Below are 22,767 nucleotides of genomic sequence, written 5' to 3'. Positions count from 1 at the left end.
AGCTTTATCAAATTATTAAACACATGTAGTAGTATCCGAACTTCATCATTCCCGTACAACTTTATTCTGCACCAAACTATATATAAGAGGCCGGGCGCTAATTACAATGTTCTAGTGCCATTACATTGTAGTACATAGTTTGGACTCCCCTTCAAGGGGTCTGCATCAATACAAACAATACGATACAATAATGTAGGTAAAATATTATTCTTCGGAATCCTCATCAGAAGAAGAATCTTCGTGCTCATCATCTTCTTCTTTGGCATATCCACGTTCGTGATCTTCTGGCTTCTCACGTTGCGGGGGACACTGGGGGTACCAAGGGCACACGGGGGGGCACGATGGGTTGTAGCATGGAGGGCACACAGGGGGGTACGATGGGTGGTAGTACGGAGGGCACACGGGACACGGGCTGTAGGGAGGGCACACGGGACACGGACTGCACGGAGGCCACGCCTTGGGTGGAGGGCAAGGAAGCGACTGCGGCGGAGGCGGAGGCGTTGGCGGAGGCGGCGGAGGAGGCGGCGCCGCCAGCTTCGGCTCCTCTAGGATGATGTAGATGCTGGTTGTTTCTCCTATGCAAAACGGGCCAGCATGTTGGATAAGCATCCACAGCACGGTGGTGAGGTCGCCACCGGCGCTGAGCTGCGTGGCATGGGCCTCCCTGCTGCACCGGACGGCCGCGTAGACCAGCTTATCCACCCACACATTGAAGATGAACTCCAGCATATTATCATCATCTAGTCTCGGCTCAGGCAGACGAAGTCTTTTCTTGTCGCCTGATAGGGCAAAATAAAGCTCTACTGCATGCGCGAGAAGTCGCGTACCTTCGATGCCTTTAATTTGAATAAAAGCTTCCCCCTCCCGCGGCTTCTCCCTAGTCACGCGTCGCAGGAACATGGCTAACTTTTCTTTGTTTTCCATCATACATCCTTCGGGTAGTAACTTAGAAAGCTTGTCCCTTTCAGTCTTAACCCATACTTCCCTCAATGTTTCGCGGGTTACCTGCAGCTGGCTGTGGAGGACAAGGCCAGGTAGCATTTGTCGACGGACAGCCACAAGGAACATCATGTATTCCGACAATACCTCAATTGCCCACGCATGTGGTGTAGTACTTCCTCTCCGTCTGATGTGCGGGAGGAGCATGCACGTGGCGATGTGCCACAAGAGGACGTCCTCCTCGAATTCCGTGCCGAACATAGGACGCCTCTCGTCCTCGTCCCACAGCGTCGCGGTCGCCTCAGCACCTTCGTGCCCCGGCGTCCTAATTTGCGCGGTCGCCTCAGCACCCTCGTCCCACGGCGTCCTAATTTTCAATCCATTCGAATCGATATTGGCTTTGATATTTTTTCTGACTTGTTCATGTGCACTGAGGAAGGCCTTCTGGCCCCAGTGTGTCCTGATGTCCTCCCTGCTGTACATCTTCTTGTACTCCTCGTCCTCGTCCTTGTCCTTGTGCTTGTTCTTGTTCTTGTTCTTGTCAGCATCCTTTTTTAGTTTTTGCTTATCAATGGCCTCCTGCAATATTTTCGTCACTCGCTCGAACAGCAATCTCTTTACGCTTTTAGGAAGCTTATGCAGATACCGCATCTCCTTGGGTTTGTCGTCTCCAGCCATGGACACGGGCCACAACTCTGGACGACACGGGCCGCGAGCTGCACTGCACTCGTGCAGCAAGTTGTACCGGCCGATGGTGCCCGACCACAGCCTGTGGCTGACCGGGTCGCAGCCGAATAGCCGCAACGGGTCCAGGCGGACGACCATGCGGTGGAGCCTGCACCACCACCGTCTCGTTCCGGCCCCGCCGGCGAGCTCCCGTAGGTAGGCGTACGCCCATGTCGACCCGAGGGCCCTCAGCAGCCACGCGACATCCATGAGGAAGGTGACGGTCAGCAGGGCGTAGGTGATCCCGACAAAGGATCCCCTGACCACCCGGCGGCCGCCATTATCATCAGGATGGAGCAGCCAGGAGCTGAAGAGGAACGCGGCGGCGGCAGTGGAGAGCGGCGACAGCAAGCGGATGAGATAGTAGAGCCAGGTGCAGCTGTGCGCCAGGATCGCCTTGGTGTAGAGGAACTCGTAGATGAGGGAGAGCTCCATCTCGGCCACCTTGCACCTGTTCTCCCAGCCCCACTCCCGCCCATCCAAACGGGTAAGTATCGCCTCGCTGGCTTGTTGCCTTTTTGAATATGGATCGACAGAAGAATCGACCAGGGCATGGCGCCAGACGGGGAACAGGTCCTGAGCAAGGAGCAGGGCCTTTCGGTCGCTCAGCGACCGCCCCTCCCTCTTCATCTTCTCGATTCTGAATTTCAAATATGCCATCTTAGCGTCGTCCTTGCTGCAGCTGCTGCTGCTGCTCGACGACGAGGCGTTCCCAGCCTCGATCCTTCTGCATTTCAGTGAATAATCCATCTTGTCGTCGTCCTTGCTGCTGCTGCTGCTGCTTGATGAGGACTCCTTCATCTTGTCGAAGCTGGCTTCGTATAGCGCCACCGCCCTCTCCACGTACCTAGAGTGAGAAAGGGTCGTCAAATTTGGCCTAAATAATCTAAGAGTCGGATTCTGAATCTAGATATTTTTTAGCTAAAAATTTGAAGACCAAATTGGACTGTGAATTGACTATTAGAATCATGACTCATTACCGCCCTCTCCACGTACCTGACGCTGCCGGCCAACATCATGACGACGGACGCCGCGAGCAGCTGACCCCAGCTGCGGCCGCCGCGGTGCGTGTTGTCGTAGATGGTATACCACATCCCCAGAATCCGAAAGACTATCTCAAACCATTTGCGCCAGGACATCTTGTTGTCCTCTAGAGCGTAGGCGGTCAGGTTGTCCGGGCCGCCCAGGTGCAACAGGAGGAACTGGCCCCAGAACGCCGCCACCTGCTGCTCCTCCTCCGACGCATCGGTGCCGCAGAGGGACAGGCTGCCGATTGCGCTCGTCGCGGCTACCTCAGCGAGCTGGTACGCACCCCAGAGGGCACCCTTACCCGCCAGGCCTACGAACCCATACCAATACCACCGGCCGGGGGGCGCCGAGCGCCGCCGTGTCCCGGACACGATGGCGACCACCAGGTTTGCCACTAAGCTCGAGATGACAGTGATCCGGAACCCCCATTTGCCCCAGTCATCCTTCGACTGTGCCAAAATAAAGACCACGGCCATTCCGAGCCAGAACATGGTCGACCCACGTACGAGAGCGGGCGGCGCGCCTTCCAATTAAGCTGTCTGCTGCGACCTGCGCCCATATCAAACTGCAGCATGAGAAACTTTTTCTTTATTATTCTCTACTATTTAAGCAGGCAATAATTCAATGATCCATCAATCGAAATTCTAATCGGAATTCAAATAAATCAATCAAAATGTTAATAGGAAGCATACTCATGAATAGAAATCTAATTCGTTTTAGAGTCAACATGTGTGGATATCCACAGTCTTATTCGATTTTAATATGGATGTTAAGTGGATGTACCCATATTGGTTTTCTAAGATTTTTCTCTATCTAATTCCACATTCATATTAAAAAATATGAAACATCTCACACTATCCGTATCCACAAGTAACGAAGTACATGTAAAACCATATGAAACTTATATCTACGACTAATTAGTAATGTAAATGATATCAAATTTAATATAACAAATAATATGCATAATTTAAACTAGTTAAAACCTTTTTCAATTCTATTATGTGACCAATAACATTATGTAATTTTTTATTGTTTTAACATTTAAAAGTTAGTTTTAATATGGCTAATCATATTAATTTTAAGTTCTTTAAATATTCAAAATTGATGGAAATATTTTAATATTGTATAATAATTATTTATAAATATTACTTAGTTTTTTGTTGATTTTTATATATTTAATTATTAAAATATTCATTATATATGTTATTTTATGAGTTGTTGTTGCCTATTGGGGTTATATAATTATATTCTCTACATGCATAGTAATATTGTTCAACTAAAACTATCGACAAAAAAATTGATATATGTTATCATCAAAATCTAGTAGATATCCGAATGCGATTCCAAATTCGAGACATTCGTATGCCGAAAGGGTATGGACCTCCAGTGAACGATTTAAAAAGTTTAGATGCCCAAAATGCAATTTGAGAGTTGGTGGAACTGAATGACACCCCTTAACAAGTTAAAGCGACCGGCCATGCATTTCAGTCTTTGAAAAAAATCCAACAAACAAATATTTTATATTTATAGAAAAATATTTTACTCTCCTAAGGCACGTGCTCGTGAGCATGTAATGCGTAGCACTACCGTTTTCCGTGAGAATGGGAGAGGGAAAGAGGAGAAAAATTAGGGCTCTGGGGGAGCCGGCGGCTGATGAGTTTCTATCCAGCCAGAGCAACGCAAGCCTTCAGGTGCGATCGGACTCGGACGGCCGCGAGAAGCTCATGGCGAAACACGCCTCTATGGGCCGATCAGAGGAGTGGGCCGGCCAGGCCGATAGAAAGAGGTAACCGTCTGAGCTAAAATGGCCCAGCAAGGGATGAAGTGCACATGCTGGAACTACCTACTAGCCAAAATCTATATTAATCTATATAGATGTACCTCACTAAGAATCATTAACTCTATTTCTCTCAACATACAAACTATCCACATCATATAGGAATTCTCTACATCAGACGCCACATCACCATCCACTAAGACCATCTATTTATTTCTTATATCGATTTTCTGTGACTAATAGCATCCATGCATACAACTTATTAGTCTTTGCGAGTATCACGCTACAAAATTTCTACACGGAGGATCAATCATTTAAGAGCCGTTCTCAACAAAATAAACATGTTTTCATATATAATGTCATTAGCAAAAGAATGTTGCCATACCAACACCTTAGCATTTCTATTTTCAAATTTTAACTTAAAATTCTGTTTAAAAAATTCCCGCAGCAACGCGCGGGGTATCACCTAGTTAAATAGGAAAAGTAAACTAAATTTTCTTTTACTTTGAATACTATGGGGCAAATTTTCTAAAGAGCAACTCCAGCAGTACTCCTTAAACTAAGGCTCCTACTTCCACCAGCAGTGGTCCTTAAACTAAGGCTCCTACTTTTTCGGCAGGGGCTTCTCCTACTTTCTAGGTTCTATTTTCTGTGCCCAACTCCAGCAATGATCTCTAAATCTTAGTCCTATTTATTTTTCTTTCATTTTCATACATTCTCTATTTATATTTTTTATTTCACGCAACAATATTAATCAGCATGACTTCTAGGGATACATCATCAATTCCAAGATAGTTCTTAATTTGCACAGAAGATATTCTTATTTACTACTAGGCATCACTGATGGGAAATGATCCCACTTAAAATTTATTCCTTTTGGTGTTCAATTACAAGAAAGAAAAAGAAGAAATGGCTCGCCTCTGGGCTGATGGCCTAGGAAATAGAATGTTGACTTCAAATACGTGGGAATAAGGCTTCCTCGAGTCCGTGAGGACATCACCGCTCGGCTTCTTGCGTAGGGATGGCACCCGCGGATTCGGATGTGGATGCAGCGAAAACCCACCCGCAGCGAAACCCGCGGGGCCAGGAAAAACCCACCCACGACAAACCCGCGAGTGGATTTTTAAACCCGCACCCGTCGGGTTTTGGATGCCCGTGGATTTGACAAGATATACTATAAAAATAGATAGATTCATAATTTGAACAAACAAACAGCTGATTTCAGGTAGCAACAAAACAATAATCCATAAGTTCGAAAGTCTCCGCTACGACAAATCATAATCCAGAAGCACAATAATTAGAATGAGTCAGGATTTCCATGTATTTATATGATAAACAGTGTTGAATTGGGCTGTGTTTATAGATATGGTGCGGATGCGGGTTCACCCGCGAGTAAAATCCTAAACCCGCACCCGCACCCGCACATTGCGGGTGCGGATGTGGGTGCACCCATGGGTCAAAATTTGGATCCGCATCCGCACCTGTCGGGTTTAAAATCCGCAGGTGCCCACATCCACGGTTGCAATTGGCATCCCTGTTCTTGCGGTGTTGGGTTACCGGGCCGTCAGGGATATAAAATTGGTGCGGTTTGACGGGGAGGATGGGATGTGTTGCTGGGTAGCCAATGGTGGGGATGGCTAGCGCCTAGCGGCAGCTGATGGGGAGGCGACGCCGAGCATGCGGGAGGATGAAGCTAGCACAGAAGATATTTCAGTCCCGTTAAAAAATAGTGGATGGGCCGGGGGCTGTGGGGGCGAGCCCCTAGGCCCAATGGGGCAATGGGTGTGGAGAATTTGAAGGTTTTCGTAAAATAGAGATTCTAGTAGAAGGTCTGTTGGAGTTTTTTCTTTTAACTTTAGCCTCCAAATTAAGAGTAGGAGATTTATTTAGAGCGCCGGCGGAGATACTCTAAGGGCTGCACTAAATTAAGTTTTGTGTTTTATTATTTTTAGTACAATTTTATGCCTTTCATTTGTGCAAATTAATTATGTTTGAGCCCATAAAAACTCATAGCACTCCGCAACAATTAACGTCGACACTGGGCTAGGGTATCCAATTTAATTATTACCACCCACTTTCATGAAAAGATACTCTCGCCCTGGTCACCAATACAATACGTTTTCCCAACATGATCCCATAAAACGTTTGAAAATGCAGGTAGGTGGTGGTACTTTTGGGTTGGTGGTTCATGGTACAATAGAAACCTTAATCATATGTAACCAAGGTTGTCTATGTGTCGTCGACCAAAAAAACTAAAGCGTGAGCTCAACTAACCACAAAAAATAACATGTGAGCTCAACTAACCACAAAGAATAACATGTGCCGGGACAAAAGTTGCAGTAGCTTGATTGCAAATAATTATACTACCATACTAGTACAGAAGGATGTGAATGTGAGCATAAATTTTACATCACAAATAATAAGCAGAACTTAATGCCTGCAGGCTATTTAAAGTACGTCATAAATATAAGATTTTCAGTCACAAATAATGACTTTCGCAATCGTAGGCTGCTCTAACATTTTTTTATAGAGTTCGAAGGATTAACAGGACTGGAAGGGAATTAGCAAGATGGAAAATTGGAGAGCGAGACCAAGGACTGAATAAATGTTTCATTTTTTTCGGATTCTTTGCAAATTAAGGTGAAATTGCTTGATATGGAATAATTAAGTCTTTGTATTGTAGGCCAAACCAAATATTGCTGCATCTCGGTTTTAGTCAGTGAGTTAGATATGCATTGAGGTTACAAAAGCCAGGAAATGATGATGCAAATTGCTAAGTCATATGGTAAAACTGTACTTAATGACGACATGCACAGATAAAAAAATAAACAGCATAAAGCTGAAAGAAAAAAACAGTATGTCATTATTGTGACTGAAAAATAAACAGCATAAACTGTACTTAATGATGCAAATTGCTAAGTCATATGGCCGTAGCTATAGATTGCTGGGTGCTTGGTTACCGGCCACTGCCCCACGCCTAGGATGAAATCGATCGGCGCCACAAGCAAGTGTGGTAGTAGCAAAATGAACTAGAATCAGCTAAGCTAGCTGTGGCCGCCGAACGAACCACAACATCTTCACAAGCAAGTGTGGTAGTAGCTACAAGCAGCAGCTAGCACTGAATTCTAGGGCGAGATTATATACAAGAGTGACATGAAATGGAGACAGCAGGCGTCGTCGTTCATATGCATGCGGCATATATAAATGATCCTGATGTCTTCGATCGACACTGGCTGATCGATATCATCAACGAAATTGAAACTGATGTGTGTGCATGCATGCATATGCATGGAAGTTTGACTTATATAACTGAAGGAAACAAGCAGTAGCTAGATAGATCAGTCTAATAATAGTGTACCTCGCCTCCTAGCCTGTTGCTCTCCGCCTGTCGATGATGATGATAATGGACGGAGGAACAGTATCTACGTACGTTGGTTGAGTACCATGGCGTCGTAGGGACTCTCGGCAGCAGATTTCCGCACTCCCTCTCTCTATTTGTGTCGTCGTCGATCGAGTAGCTCACGAGACACAGCTGCTGCTAGTAGCATGAATGGGGTCTAATATAAGGCAAGCCAGTGGCTCGCTCGGATCGGAGCACCAGCCAAGCACACCACCATGAAAAAGCACACCGCGCTAGCTAGCTATCTGACAGCCGTGTACGTGGGGCGGCTACCTTGTAACCACTCTATATTTGGTACTCCCTCTGTATTTGTTTATTTGTCGTTTCCGACAGAAGTTTCTTCACAAAAACAACTAAATCCTTTTGTCTTAACAACAAATAAATAGAATCGGAGGGATTACATATGAACGGTTGCCACCATCCGATCCACATCAAAATTAAACTAAAGGTACCTAATGTGGAGACCACGTCATATCCAAACATGGAGCGAAGTATAACTAAGGACGATCGACTAATAATGCCCGCATGCAGGGCAGTAATCAACAGGGGCAAAGTGGGCAGCCGCACAGGGCCTCAAAATATTTGGGCCCCCAAACTATGTAATTAGTTAGTTAATAAACTAGAAAAAACAAAAAGCCCACTAAAACCCATTTGGTAGATTCATGCAATCAATTATAATCGTTGGATCCATTCAAACCCTATCTTCTTTTCTCCTCAACCTACCTCTCCTCTCTCTCTCCCTGTGCGCGATGCTCGTCGCCGGCGCCGGCCCGCGCTGCACCCGCCTGCCGCCTGCTTGCGCCGCTCACTACTGCAGCACGCCGCTTGGGCGCCATGCCGTCCGCCGCCGCCGGAGAAGACACGTCCCGCTCGCCGAAGAAGAAGCATATGTTCAACATTTTGATTTTAGTATTTCAACATTGTGTGCTTCCAATTTTAACATCTCATCTTTCTAGTTTCAATATTTTGATAAACAAATGTTGAATCTATTTAAAAAATGTTGAGTTAATTTTATCAAAATATTAAACATGTTGCAGCAGCTAATTGGGCCAAAATGAACTTTAAAGATGGATGACTTATTTATCTTCTACAAGACACATAGGAGCCCCCGCCGCAGGAAGCCAGCAGATTATTAATACTCCTACCCTTCCCTAAATTCTTCTGTCTCCCACCTACTCCCGTCTCCCACCTACTCCCTCTGTCATCAAATATAAGATGTTCTGGTGTTTTTAGAACAGATTATGATTGTGTAGAAAAGACTCTCATACTCCTAATTATTAAGCATTGAGACTCTATTTGGATAACTAAATATGTGCTAATTAAAGTAGATGCCCTTTCCCATGCATCTCCCCTACATGCACCTCCCCCTACATAGTTGCATGCACGTTTTTCTGTTGGGAAAGACCCAGAAACAATGCACAATTAAGATGGTTGGATCAACTCTCAACCCAGAATGCCTTATATTTATGGACAAATTTTAAATCCCAAAATGCTTTATATTTGGGGAACGGATGCAGTAGACTCTAACACCGCGAGAAGAAACACCTTCAAATCATGTATATTGAAGTCAGATTGAATTCGAAAAGTATGTTTTGTTTGTACCAAACTTTAAAAAAATTGATGGCAGTATTTCAATTTTTTCTAGGACCCCGTTGTGCGTCTCGCACCGGTATAGCCCTGCTCGCATGCTGACATATATATAGAGAGAACACAACAGCCCCTGACATCAATATCAATATATACATATATAAGGTTTCATCCAACATCCAATGTGCGCCAGCGGTGTATATTAATTCAAAAAGCACTAGATAAGGTCATTGTAATGTGTGGACTTTAAATTTGAAACATTCCTAAGTAGCAGTAGGGATGTAAGCCGCCAGTGCAGAGTAGCAGGATTGAGACAAGCTAGGAAACTGATGCACACAACAAGGCAGCAAATGACAAGAGTCGCCGTGAGCTTGAGCATGCACGGACGGGGCTGCATGACAGAGCTCACTCTGTCTCCTTGCTCTACGACTTTGATCATCTTCATCTTCATCTCCTTCCTCCTCAATTCTTTGGTTTCTCCCACTCCCACCAGCAGCTTCTTCCGTAGCTACACAAGGCTGGTGGTGATGGCTCATCTATCGATGGTAGCCAAAATCTTCTTCTTTGCCGTTGGAAAAAGGAAAAAAGTCTATTTTCCCTCTCTCAACTATCGAAAAAGTCTAATTTTTATTGTTTAACTACAAAACTGGGTACCTAATCTCCCCCAACTATTGAAAACATTTGTTTTATCTCCCTCAGCAGTTTTACATTATTTTTTCATATATTTTTCTTTATTCTCTCTTTGTTTACTCAATTGAGGTAGCAAACATGGTTTAAAAATTATGAAAATTGGTATAAGATGAGAGTACACAGAACCCAATTTTGCAAATTTTTTAAGTTTAAACTCAAAAAATTTGAAACTTAAAATTTTGAAGAAAAGAATTCAAAATCCATTGAATTTTTAGGGCATCAAGAAACAAAATTTGAACTATGTCACAGATATTAAAGCTACATCATTAGAGGATTGTGTGAGTATAGGTTCTATAGAAAATTTGAAGTTTATTACAAAGAGTCAAATTTGAGCCAAATTTTATTTTTATCTATTTATTCACATAATTCAAATCTGCTCAAGAATTTGCATATGTATAAATCAAATATTCAAATGCTTGAGTAGATTTTAAATTCTATGGAAATAAAAAAAGAATCAAGTTTGGCTCAAATTTGACCCTCTAAGAAACTTAAAATTTTGCTATAGAACCTATACACACAAAAAAGTCCTAATGATGCACATCTAATATGTATCACACTGTTCTAATTTTTTCAAAGATGGAGCTCATCTTGATGCTTTAAAATTCAATGAAGTTTGAATTCTTTCTTTCTTCGAAATTTCAAATTTCAACTTCAAAAAGTTGTGCAATTTGGGTTCTCTGTACTCCATCTACCACTATGCTAATTTTTATGATTTTATCCATATTTTCTATCTCAATTAACAGATAACAAAGAAAAATTTGGGAAGAATGCAAAAACCGTTGAGGACGAAAATAAAACATTTGCGATAATCGAGGGAGGAAAAGTTGATTTTTGCTCGGAAAAATAAGGCAGAATCTCAATCCAATCATGCATGCATGTGCAGCTGGGCATGCACGCACATGTACTGCCAGCCCATCTTTTTTGAGTCCAAAAAGGCTATCAACCCAAGGGGCTGGGAGAGCTGCTAGATTAATCCAACTCCCGCACTCAGTCACACACTCTCCGTGTATAAGCTGTTTTGTTGATTGCCAGGCACCTTTCGCTGACAACGCTCATCCACAGTGTGGAGCCAGGAATGGAGCAAGACGCGTACTAAATAGCTATACTAAATAACTGAAGGCTAGAAATATAAGTAGACAGGGGCGGATCTTAAGGGGGGCTAGAGGGGATCAAGCCCCCCTACCTTGCCAAGATCAATGATACCTCATAAGCCCCCCTTCATTTTTGAGACCAAAGAATGAAGAAGAAGGGGAGAGGAAGAAGAAGAGAAGGGGAGGAAGAAGAAGAGAAGGGAGATGAGCCCCCTATTGATTTGGTTGTTGAATTCGCCACGGTAAGTAGGTTTGAATTACCAACACTGTACTATTTCCTAAAAATTGTTTTAGATGTGTAAAGTAAACAATAAAAGGCTGGTGTTGCGCGCTTAAAACTAGACTTATATACTATACATACACTAGTGAAAAATGATGCATCGGAGACGAACGATATTCATCACTGTAGGGCCAAAATTCATCATAAAAAAAGTTTGGTGACAAATTAATGATGAAATTTGATACGTTGTGAAAGCCGCGTCAAGTTTGTTCCATAATGACGAAACACGCAAAACGTCACGAAATTGATTTTTTCGATGACGAAGTAACTTCCGTCAACAAACTATTTTTGCTTTAGCGACGCACCCCAAAAACATTGTCGAACGTGGCCATAGGCCTGCTAGCCCAATCCAGGCCCAAAAATGGTGATGAAAATAATGTAACAAATCATGAAGCCCTACCCAAGCCCAACCCAAGCCCAAAATTTTGTGACAAAAATAAACATCACAAATTGTTGCCACTTAGAATATCTATTTGTCACAGATTGAATCGTCACATCATGTGGAAAGCTAGTTAGATCCCATTCAACTCTAAAAATTTGGAATAAAGTTTGTCTTCATCCAAGATCATATGAAAAAAGTATAAATTCTTTTTTACGTGAGAACATTTGTAGGGACGGGTCATGCCATCGTCCGCCCCCTTAAAATCAATTTTAGGGCGGGCCATCACCTGCTCCTAGAAGTGCACTTTCAAGGGTGGCTCAACTACTAGTAGCTCTGCTCCATTTATAGAACCGGGTTACCTTTTGACTGTTCCTACAAATTATTTTTTGTAGTAGTGATTATTTGTATGGAAAGCAAATTGATAGATTTCAAGAGGAAACCAAATAAAACATACAGAAAATAAAAAAAGTGAACAAAGTGTCCAAGTAATTCTGACCATTCTGATTTACGAACAATCAATTTACACCGATTGAGCACAGAACATACACCTAAACAAGAATAGTAAAATATAGTCCTATAAGATGGAATCTACAACTACTAAGAAAAAAAAGAATGGGACTCAGCAGCAGATTTCCTACTCCCTCCTGCACTCTCTATTTGTATCGATCGAGTAGCTGACAAGACACAGCTGCCAGTAGCATGAACTGGATCTGGATCTAATAATAGGGCAAGCCAGTGGCTCGGAGCACCAGCCAACTACTCCACCACTAAAAAACACACCGCGCTAGCTAAATGACAGCCGTTTAGATAAAAACCCGTCCTATAAGCAAAGACTATGGTTACCACCATCCAATCCACATCAAAATTAAATTAAAGGTATCTACTGGAGCCAATGTCATGTCCCAACATCAAGCCAAGTATTTCTTTTACCCCAGTCAGTATAACTAAGGACGGTCGACTAACAATGCCCTCCCGCATGCTGACAGATAGAGGACAGCAACCCTGAGACTAGGAGAAGAAAAAAAAAATGAAGAGGAAGATGAAGAAAATGAAGGGAAAAAGGAAAGAAGTAATGATAAGAAGAGGATAAAAAAAAAGAGGTTGATGAGGTCCATATCCGGCGATCCGCTCGTACCTAGCTACACCACCAATGTAACACCCGAGTGTTGAACTTGGGATTTAATTAGCTAATTAGTGACTTAAGACATTCCGTTATGAATCGAGTCGGAAATGGATCCAAGCCCAGTTTTTGAAATCTGGAGCCAGACAAAACCGGAACTTCCGGATTGAGACTCAGAACTTCCGGAAATATCCGGATACTCCGGATATTAGACCGGAAACTCCGGTTTAACCCGGATACTCCGGGTATTCTTCCGGATACTCCGGACCGGGAGTGGTATATCATGTGTTTGGGTTTGGTGACTGATCCCAAACGTTATGAACCGTTATTTACTCTCTCCCGTGCCCTCTCTCACTCTCTCCCGTGCTCTCTCTCCCCCTCACTAGTCCTCTTTTCTCCCTAAGCCCTAGACCCCAAGATCTTCCATTTCAAGTTGATTCCAAGGCAAAGGGAACCTCTATCGGCGTTGGGAATCATCTTCTCCAGGTATTCCACCTTGGGGCGGTTTCATTTTCGAGTTTTTCTTGCAAGGGAAGCTCCCTCAAGGTACCCAAGCTAGGGCTAAGTGGTTTGATCGTTTTAGGATGTGTTAAGCGATTTCCTTGGGGTCAATCATCTTCTTATGAATCACTCTACTAGGGTCTAGAAGGGTTTTAAATTTTGTGGGTTGGTTTTGCCTCAATCAAAGTTTTAGTTTTGGGGGGCGAAAGTTGTGTCAAACCCGAAAACTCCGGGTATTATCCCGGATACTCCGGAAATGTCGTCCCGGAAACTCCGGTTTTAGGCCCGGAGACTCCGGATTTGGAAACTCGGAAACTCCGGGTATTAATCCGGATATTCCGGGTTATGCAGAGTTATGGACATTGAGTTATTCGGGTAGTAGTAATTATGATAGATTGGGGTTTGTTTCAAAGTTTCAAATTATTCTTTTTGCATACATTATCATATCATTGCATACGTATAGACGCCGCCGCTGAAGGAGTCGTGTACGAGGTGGTTGCGGAGCCACAGGAGCCACAGGGGCAAGCCCCGCAGCAGGAGGGTCGCGAGGAGTCGGCCCAAGGCCCATCTCACCCTAGTATTGAGCAGCAGACGCAAGGCAAGCCCCGGTGCATGTCCTACTATTTTAAATTATGATTCACTATGTATATGTCTTATCTATTACTTGTGCATTACGTATTAGGAATTGATTGGAACCCTAGCTGCATGAATCCCTAGGTTTCCTTGAGTTTTTACTAGTATGTCTAGGTCGATAGCGGTGCCAGGCTAAATGAGTCCGGTAGAAGTCGGGTGACTTCGTGTCACTCGCGAGACACAGGAAACTTTAGAAGCCGAGTAATTGCCGGTTACTCGCGAGATACCTTATTATCTTTATGCTTCAGTATTTGTGAAATGGATTGAAATGGATAGGGAGATGTGAGACCGGGCGGGGATGATGGATAGGTATGGCAGCAGGATAGGGTTTCTGGGTGCCTTAGCCCCGTCTGAGTCGATTAAGGACCGGTCGTTGTGGCAGTGCTGATCGGGGATTGAATTGTACTAACCGCATGCCGAGAGTAGGAGGTAGTCGAAACCGGTAAGCCGAGTACTGCCTTGCTTCGAAAGTACAGGAACCCACACCCAACTCCTGGGGCGAGTTGAGAGTCTATCTATATAAAATATGCGGCTAAAACATTAAAAGCAAGGATACACATCTAGTTGCTATTTCTGCAAAATAACCATCAGCCAAAAGCCTTGCATGTCTAGTTATGTGGGCTAAGTTATACCCACTGGTTGGGTAAGCCTTGCTGAGTATTAGAATACTCAGGGTTTGTTGCCACATTTATTATTTCAGGACACCCAGACGTTGACTTCTGCCCCTGTTGTGTCAAGTTCATCCGCCGGGATGCAGAGGGGTGGCAGGTCGTGGGGCGGGACCCTTAGGCTAGGGCTTTGTCGAGTAGTATACCTGGGGCTGCGTGTGCAGCTTGTCTGTTTTTGCGCGGACTGGTCTGACCGGTCTTGTTAGATCAGAACCGGTGAAAGCTAGAATAGTTGTAGTATCTTTTATATTTGAACTTCAGTCGTATCTATTGTAAAGTTAGGTTGTAATTTATTTATGTATTGAACTCGGTTTGTAAAACTAAAGGTTTCGTATCGTGATCACTCTTGTATTTTCAAGTAATGAGTCGTGCTTGTACCATCTGCGCCCACCGTCGTGTGGGACTACCGGTGTTGTTTTGATCGGACCGTGGGTTGAGAAAGGATCGCCAAATTAAGCCGTTAAGCTAATGAGCCCGATGTGTTCAAATGACGGCCATTACGCTTAATTAGAGTTTTAATTTGGCGGTTCCGTCACAACTGGTATCAGAGCCGAAACGCACTAGGGGTGGTACGAGTACGACTATTTTGTAAAATTTCTTAAGTTAACAGGGAATTTCTGATTTGAAAACAAATTGGGTGGCATTAATCGTACTAAGCCCTATAGAGGTTGTATTAGAGTCGCGTGTAGACGGTGGGTTTGGGTTGAGAGGTTACCGTAGGACGATTATGCATCATGTCATTCATTGTTTTAAAATTTCATTCATTTTGGAGGTGGGAACGGTGCGGACCATCACGAGGGTAACCGGATACTCCGGACATATGTCCGGATAGTCCGGGTGGGTTGTCCGGATATTCCAAAATAGAATCCGGATAGTCCGGATTTGGGGTGTCCGGATACTCCGGATGATAATCTGGATACTCCGGATTTGGTTGCGAACGATTCCTGGCTTTATGATTAAATTTACGCTTCCTGCATTCTTCCATGGTTGATTGTTTTATAATCAAAATTATGGGACTAATCCAACCATGGTTGGATGCAGAATGGGGGAACCACCGAACCCTCCGGATTTGGCTCAGGCCATTGCGGCCATGTTGACTGGGCGCGACGAGCAGACGGCACTCCTTCGTCGGCTCGTGGAGCAAGGGGCAGCGCCACGACCAGGACACCACCCACCACCTGTTCCTGGGTATCAAGAGTTCCTGGGAACCCAGCCGCCGCTCTTTCACAAAGCAGACGAGCCATTGGAAGCCGACAGCTGGCTTAAGACCATCGAATCCAAATTCACGCTATACCCATACAATGATGGGGACTAAGCTGCCTTTGCAGCACAGCAGCTCCGAGGTCCCGCACGTACATGGTGGGACAACCACGTGGCTTTGTTTCCGGCTGGCACTCAATTCACCTGGGCAGAGTTCAGGGAAGCCTTCAGGGCACATCATGTCCTAGCAGGGGTAATTAGAAGAAAATTGACTGAGTTCTTGGCCCCAAAGCAGGGCAACAACAGTGTGATGCAGTATGCCTAGACGTTCAACACCCTATCCCAATATGCTGGTTATCATGTAGACACTGATGAGAAGAAACAGGCGTGCTTCAGGCAGGGGCTTAGCAGCAAGCTCCAGGATCGCCTGGCAATGTTCAAGTTCAACACATTCAGTGAGCTGGTGAATGGGGCTATCATTCAGGAGGACGCCCATCTAGCTCACAAGGCGGAGAAGAAGAGAAAGGCACCGGCTGTGGGATCTTCTAGCAGCGCTCCTCAGAGGTTCCGCCTAGTACAGTCGGGCCCACAGCGAGCCCCCTTTCAGCACCAGCCGCTGCAGCAGTGGGGATACAGGCCCCCTCAGTACGCTCAGCCACAGGGGACAGTCAAGCCTCCTGATCCTCAGCAGAATGAGCAGAAGGTCTGGGTGCAGCAGCCGGGGGTGCGCCCCAATCTGTTTCCGTGCTACAACTGCAGGCAGCCGGGTCACTTTGCACGGAATTGCCCAATGCCACCCAAGCAAGGCCAGCAATCGAGCCAGCAGGGTCAGAAGCAGCAAGTGGCCCACTTCAAGCCAGGATAGGTGCACTACACCATCCTCGAGGGTATTCCTGAGGGAGCTCCAGTGATGGCGGGTACGTTCTCAGTAAATAAACAACCCATTACAGTGTTATTTGATTCAGGGGCGTCTCATACTTTTATTAGCAAGGGGTGTGTTGATAGACTGGGGTTAAAAATAGAAAGCATGCCCAAGCCATACCATATTCATTTGCCTGGGGGAAAGTTAATCACCAATCAGTTCGTTAAGCATGTACCCCTACAGTTGCAAGGAAAATTTTTTCCTACGGCCCTGATAATGTTACCGACCCAAAGGATAGATATTATATTGGGTATGAACTGGATGGAGGGCCAGGGAGTTAGTCTGGACACGACCTCACAATCTGTGCACATCAAATCTTCCATTCATGGGTGTATGACTTTACATTTGAAAGATCATAGGTCTTTGACACCTACGGTGAATCAGGTTGAGGGTAAAAAGCTAGCAGATATACCAGTGGTGTGTGAATATCCGGATGTCTTTCCGAATGATTTGCCTGGAATGCCGCCTGATCGCGACATGGAGTTTACCATTGAATTGCAACCGGGTACGGCACCGATTTCTAGGAGGCCTTACCGGATGCCACCCAATGAGCTGGTGGAGTTAAAGAAACAATTGCAAGAGTTGCTTGATAAGGGCTATATCCGTCCTAGCACGTCACCTTGGGGCTGTCCTGCACTCTTTGTGAAAAAGAAGGATGAAAGCCTCAGGTTGTGTGTGGACTATAGGCTTCTGAATGCCGTCACAATCAAAAATAAATATCCCCTTCCCCGGATTGATATTATGTTTGATCAGCTCTTCGGGGCCAAAGTATTTTCCAAGATTGATCTCCGCTCCGGCTATTATCAGATAAAGATTAGAGCTGCGGATATTCCCAAGACGGCTTTTTCCACCAGATACGGACTTTTTGAATATCTGGTCATGTCTTTCGGGCTAACGAATGCCCCTGCTCATTTCATGTATCTCATGAACTCGGTATTCATGCCTGAGCTAGATAAGTTCGTCGTGATTTTCATTGACGACATCCTGATATTTTCCAAGAATGAAGAAGAGCATGCAGAGCATCTCCGCATTGTGCTTCAGCGCCTGCGGGAGCACAAGCTGTATGCCAAATTTAGCAAATGTGATTTCTGGCTCAAGAAAGTCCAGTTCTTGGGCCACATCATCTCAGACAAGGGGATTTCTGTTGATCCTAGCAAGATCCGGGATGTCCTAAATTGGAAGACTCCAGAGTCTGTTTCAGAGATCCGGAGTTTCCTTGGGCTAGCAGGATATTATCGCCGGTTTGTACCAGAGTTCTCTAAAATTGCTAGGGCCATGACTGAGCTACTTAAGAAAGGGGTGAGATTTAGTTGGGACAATAAATGTGGGCATGCCTTTCAGACCTTGAGAAGGCTTCTGACGTCTGCCCCTGTCCTCGCTCAGCCAGATATCACCCGGCCTTTTGATGTGTATTGTGATGCATCAGGTACTGGCTTAGGCTGCGTCCTTATGCAGGACCAGCGAGTGATTGCTTATGCCTCCAGAGCCCTCGACGGCATGAAGAGAATTATGCTACTCATGATCTGGAACTGGCAGCAGTCGTGCATGCATTAAAGATCTGGTGCCATTATCTTCTGGGTAATCCTGTTCACATATACTCAGACCACAAGAGTCTTAAGTATATTTTCACCTAGAGCGAGTTGAATTTGCGCAAGAGACGGTGGTTAGAATTGATTAAGGATTATGACCTGGAGATTCATTATCACCCGGGCAAGGCAAATGTTGTTGCTGATGCATTGAGTCGCAAGGCAAGTTGCAACTGCGTCTCAGCTACAGTTTTGCATGGAACCTTGTGTCAAGAAATGGAGAAGATGAATTTGGCTATTGTAGCTAAGGTTACTCTTGCTAACATTATTCTCACTCCAACCCTTCGAGATCAAGTTATTGCGGCTCAGAAAGACAATAATGGCATAGAAAAGATTAGACAAAGGCTCGGAGAAAATGACCCTCGGGTGGCATGTTTCCATCTAGATGACGAGGGTGTTCTATGGTTTAAGGACCGACTAGTGGTGCCTAAAGATCTGGAGCTGCGAAAGCAGATTCTCGATGAGGCTCATCTCTCTAGGTATTCTATTCATCCTGGCAGCAACAAGATGTATCAGGATCTAAAACAGCGATTTTGGTGGACAAGGATGAAGCGGGAAATCGCTAGGTATGTGTCAGAATGTGACACCTGTCAGAGGGTTAAGGCCAGCCACTTGAGACCAGCCGGCCCTTTGCAACCCCTGAGTATTCCCTCCTGGAAATGGGAGGACATCAGTATGGATTTCATTGTCAGCTTACCCAAAACTTCCAAGGGGTATGACTCGATATGGGTTATTGTGGATCGTCTTACCAAGTCGGCTCATTTTCTGCCGGTAAAGACAACACATACGGCAAAACAATATGCTCAACTGTATATGGACCGTATTATGAGTCTTCATGGAATTCCAAAGACAATCATTTCAGACCGGGGCGCTCAATTCATTGCCCAGTTTTGGGAGCACTTTCACGCCGCCCTCGGCACCCAGCTCCTCCGTAGTTCGGCTTATCACCCCCAGACTGACGGCCAGACAGAAAGGATAAATCAAATCTTAGAAGACATGCTTCGAGCATGTGTGCTCACCTATGGTCAAAAATGGGATGAGTGCTTGCCATTGGCTGAGTTTGCATATAACAATATCTATCAAGAGAGCATTAGAATGGCTCCCTTTGAGGCCTTATATGGACGGAAGTGCAGAACACCGTTGAATTAGTCAGAAGCTGGGGAGAGAACGTACTTTGGACCCGATATGGTAGATGAAGCAGAAGAACAGGTTCGGGTTATTCAAGAAAATTTGAAAATTGACCAATCCTGACAAAAGAGTTACGCGGACAAGAAGCGTCAATCTATCCAGTTTCAAGAGGGGGATCATGTCTATCTACGGGTATCTCCAATGAAAGGGGTTCAACGATTCGGTATGAAGGGAAGGCTCGCACCTCGCTATGTTGGGCCTTTTCTCATTATTGAACAATGTGGCCCTGTGGCATACCGCCTGGAACTTCCTGCTCACTTATCCGCGGTCCATAATATATTCCATGTCTCCCAGCTCCAGAAGTGTCTCCGTGTTCCGGAAAAGGTAATTGACATCGAGAAATTGCAACTGGAGCCCAATCTTGTATATCCGGAGCAACCGATAAAAATTGTTGATTTCAAGACTCGGGTTACTCGGAATCGAACCTGCAATTTTTATAAGGTTCAGTGGAGTAATCATTCCGAGCGGGAAGCCACTTGGGAAACAGAAGAATTTCTTCGGTCCAAATATCCTGCGTTGCTCCAAACTCATCGAGGTAATTAACTATTCCCTCTTTGTTTTAGATTCTTGCACCTTCACCAAATCTCGGGACGAGATTTCTTTTTGGGGGAAGATTGTAACACCCGAGTGTTAAATTTGGGATTTAATTAGCTAATTAGTGACTTAAGACGTTCCGTTATGAATCGAGTCGGAAATGGATCCAAGCCCAGTTTTTGAAATCTGGAGCCAGACAAAACCGGAACTTCCGGATTGAGACTCGAAACTTCCGGAAATATCCGGATACTCCGGATATTAGACCGGAAACTCCGGTTTAACCCGGATACTCCGGGTATTCTTCCGGATACTCCGGGCCGGGAGTGGTATATCATGTGTTTGGGTTTGGTGACTGATCCCAAACGTTATGAACCGTTATTTACTCTCTCCCGTGCCCTCTCTCACTCTCTCCCGTGCTCTCTCTCCCCCTCACTAGTCCTCTTTTCTCCCTAAGCCCTAGACCCCAAGATCTTCCATTTCAAGTTGATTCCAAGGCAAAGGGAACCTCTATCGGCGTTGGGAATCATCTTCTCCAGGTATTCCACCTTGGGGCGGTTTCATTTTTGAGTTTTTCTTGCAAGGGAAGCTCCCTCAAGGTACCCAAGCTAGGGCTAAGTGGTTTGATCGTTTTAGGATGTGTTAAGCGATTTCCTTTGGGTCAATCATCTTCTTATGAATCACTCTACTAGGGTCTAGAAGGGTTTTAAATTTTGTGGGTTGGTTTTGCCTCAATCAAAGTTTCAGTTTTGGGGGCGAAAGTTGTGTCAAACCCGGAAACTCCGGGTATTATCCTGGATACTCCGGAAATGTCGTCCCGGAAACTCCGGTTTTAGGCCCGGAGACTCCGGATTTGGAAACTCGGAAACTCCGGGTATTAATCCGGATATTCCGGGTTATGCAGAGTTATGGACATTGAGTTATTCGGGTAGTAGTAATTATGATAGATTGGGGTTTGTTTCAAAGTTTCAAATTTTTCTTTTTGCATACATTCTCATATCATTGCATACGTATAGACGCCGCCGCTGAAGGAGTCGTGTACGAGGTGGTTGCGGAGCCACAGGAGCCACAGGGGCAAGCCCCGCAGCAGGAGGGTCGCGAGGAGTCGGCCCAAGGCCCATCTCACCCTAGTATTGAGCAGCAGACGCAAGGCAAGCCCCGGTGCATGTCCTACTATTTTAAATTATGATTCACTATGTATATGTCTTATCTATTACTTGTGCATTACGTATTAGAAATTGATTGGAACCCTAGCTGCATGAATCCCTAGGTTTCCTTGAGTTTTTACTAGTATGTCTAGGTCGATAGCGGTGCCAGGCTAAATGAGTCCGGTAGAAGTCGGGTGACTTCGTGTCACTCGCGAGACACAGGAAACTTTAGAAGCCGAGTAATTGCCGGTTACTCGCGAGATACCTTATTATCTTTATGCTTCAGTATTTGTGAAATGGATTGAAATGGATAGGGAGATGTGAGACCGGGCGGGGATGATGTATAGGTATGGCAGCAGGACAGGGTTCCTGGGTGCCTTAGCCCCGTCTGAGTCGATTAAGGACCGGTCGTTGTGGCAGTGCTGATCGGGGATTGAATTGTACTAACCGCATGCCGAGAGTAGGAGGTAGTCGAAACCGGTAAGCCGAGTACTGCCTTGCTTCGAAAGTACAGGAACCCACACCCAACTCCTGGGGCGAGTTGAGTAGTCGCGGAGAATTGGGATGCATATGTTCACTTTTGGTGGTATCACGTTGAGCTCGGCTGACCATATGTCGTTGGGCTGGTTCCTGTAGTTCGAGGCGGGGAGGGGAATGGTTGGCATGTATAGTCCGACGGGGCAAATACGTGCCATGTTGGTTAGGTCCACCTTGCAAGGTTAAATCGGATCGATTCGCCGTGTCTCGCGGATATGAGGGCCTTGATCTCTTTGTCACCTCGTAGCAAATGTGTTAGGGTATTAGTGATATAAAAATGGATACTATCCTAAATCTTAATTTGGATGCTCCAATATGCGTGTGTAGATAGGCAAATATTGGTGAGAGTCTATCTATATAAAATATGCGGCTAAAACATTGAAAGCAAGGATACACCTCTAGTTGCTATTTCTGCAAAATAACCATTAGCCAAAAGCCTTGCATGTCTAGTTATGTGGGCTAAGTTATACCCACTGGTCGGGTAAGCCTTGCTGAGTATTAGAATACTCAGGGTTTGTTGCCACATTTATTATTTCAGGACACCCGGACGTCGACTTCTGCCCCTGTTGTGTCAAGTTCATCCGCCGGGATGCAGAGGGGTGGCAGGTCGAGGGGCGGGACCCTTAGGCTAGGTCTTTGTCGAGTAGTATACCTGGGGCTGCGTGTGCAGCTTGTCTGTTTTTGCGCGGACCGGTCTGACCGGTCTTGTTAGATCAGAATCGGTGAAAGCTAGAATAGTTGTAGTATCATTTATATTTGAACTTCAGTCGTATCTATTGTAAAGTTAGGTTGTAATTTATTTATGTATTGAACTCGGTTTGTAAAACTAAAG

General features: G+C 45.1%; 1 protein-coding gene across 1 annotated transcript; it reads right to left on the bottom strand.

Moving 5' to 3' along the window:
* Positions 1-151: 151 nt before the first annotated feature.
* LOC120701813 lies at positions 152-3,170 on the bottom strand. The gene is made up of 3 exons (XM_039985628.1): positions 2,662-3,170; positions 532-2,512; positions 152-160 (listed from the first exon to the last, which is right to left on the bottom strand). The coding sequence occupies exons 1-3, from the start codon at positions 3,168-3,170 to the stop codon at positions 152-154; spliced, it is 2,499 nt and encodes an 832-aa protein (XP_039841562.1).
* Between the last annotated feature and the right edge of the window lie 19,597 nt (positions 3,171-22,767).

This window comes from Panicum virgatum, chromosome 4K (genome assembly GCF_016808335.1).
Source record: "Panicum virgatum strain AP13 chromosome 4K, P.virgatum_v5, whole genome shotgun sequence".
In the NCBI taxonomy this organism is placed as follows: domain Eukaryota; kingdom Viridiplantae; phylum Streptophyta; class Magnoliopsida; order Poales; family Poaceae; genus Panicum; species Panicum virgatum.
This window is presented reverse-complemented; position numbering and strand designations above follow the sequence as displayed.

Coding starts and splice junctions, on each gene's coding strand:
- LOC120701813 (XM_039985628.1), bottom strand. CDS start 3,170: ATGGCCGTGGTCTTTATTTTGGCACAGTCGAAGGATGACTGGGGCAAA. Junction 2,513..2,661: donor ATGTTGGCCGGCAGCGTCAG/GTACGTGGAGAG, acceptor TTCTCACTCTAG/GTACGTGGAGAGGGCGGTGG.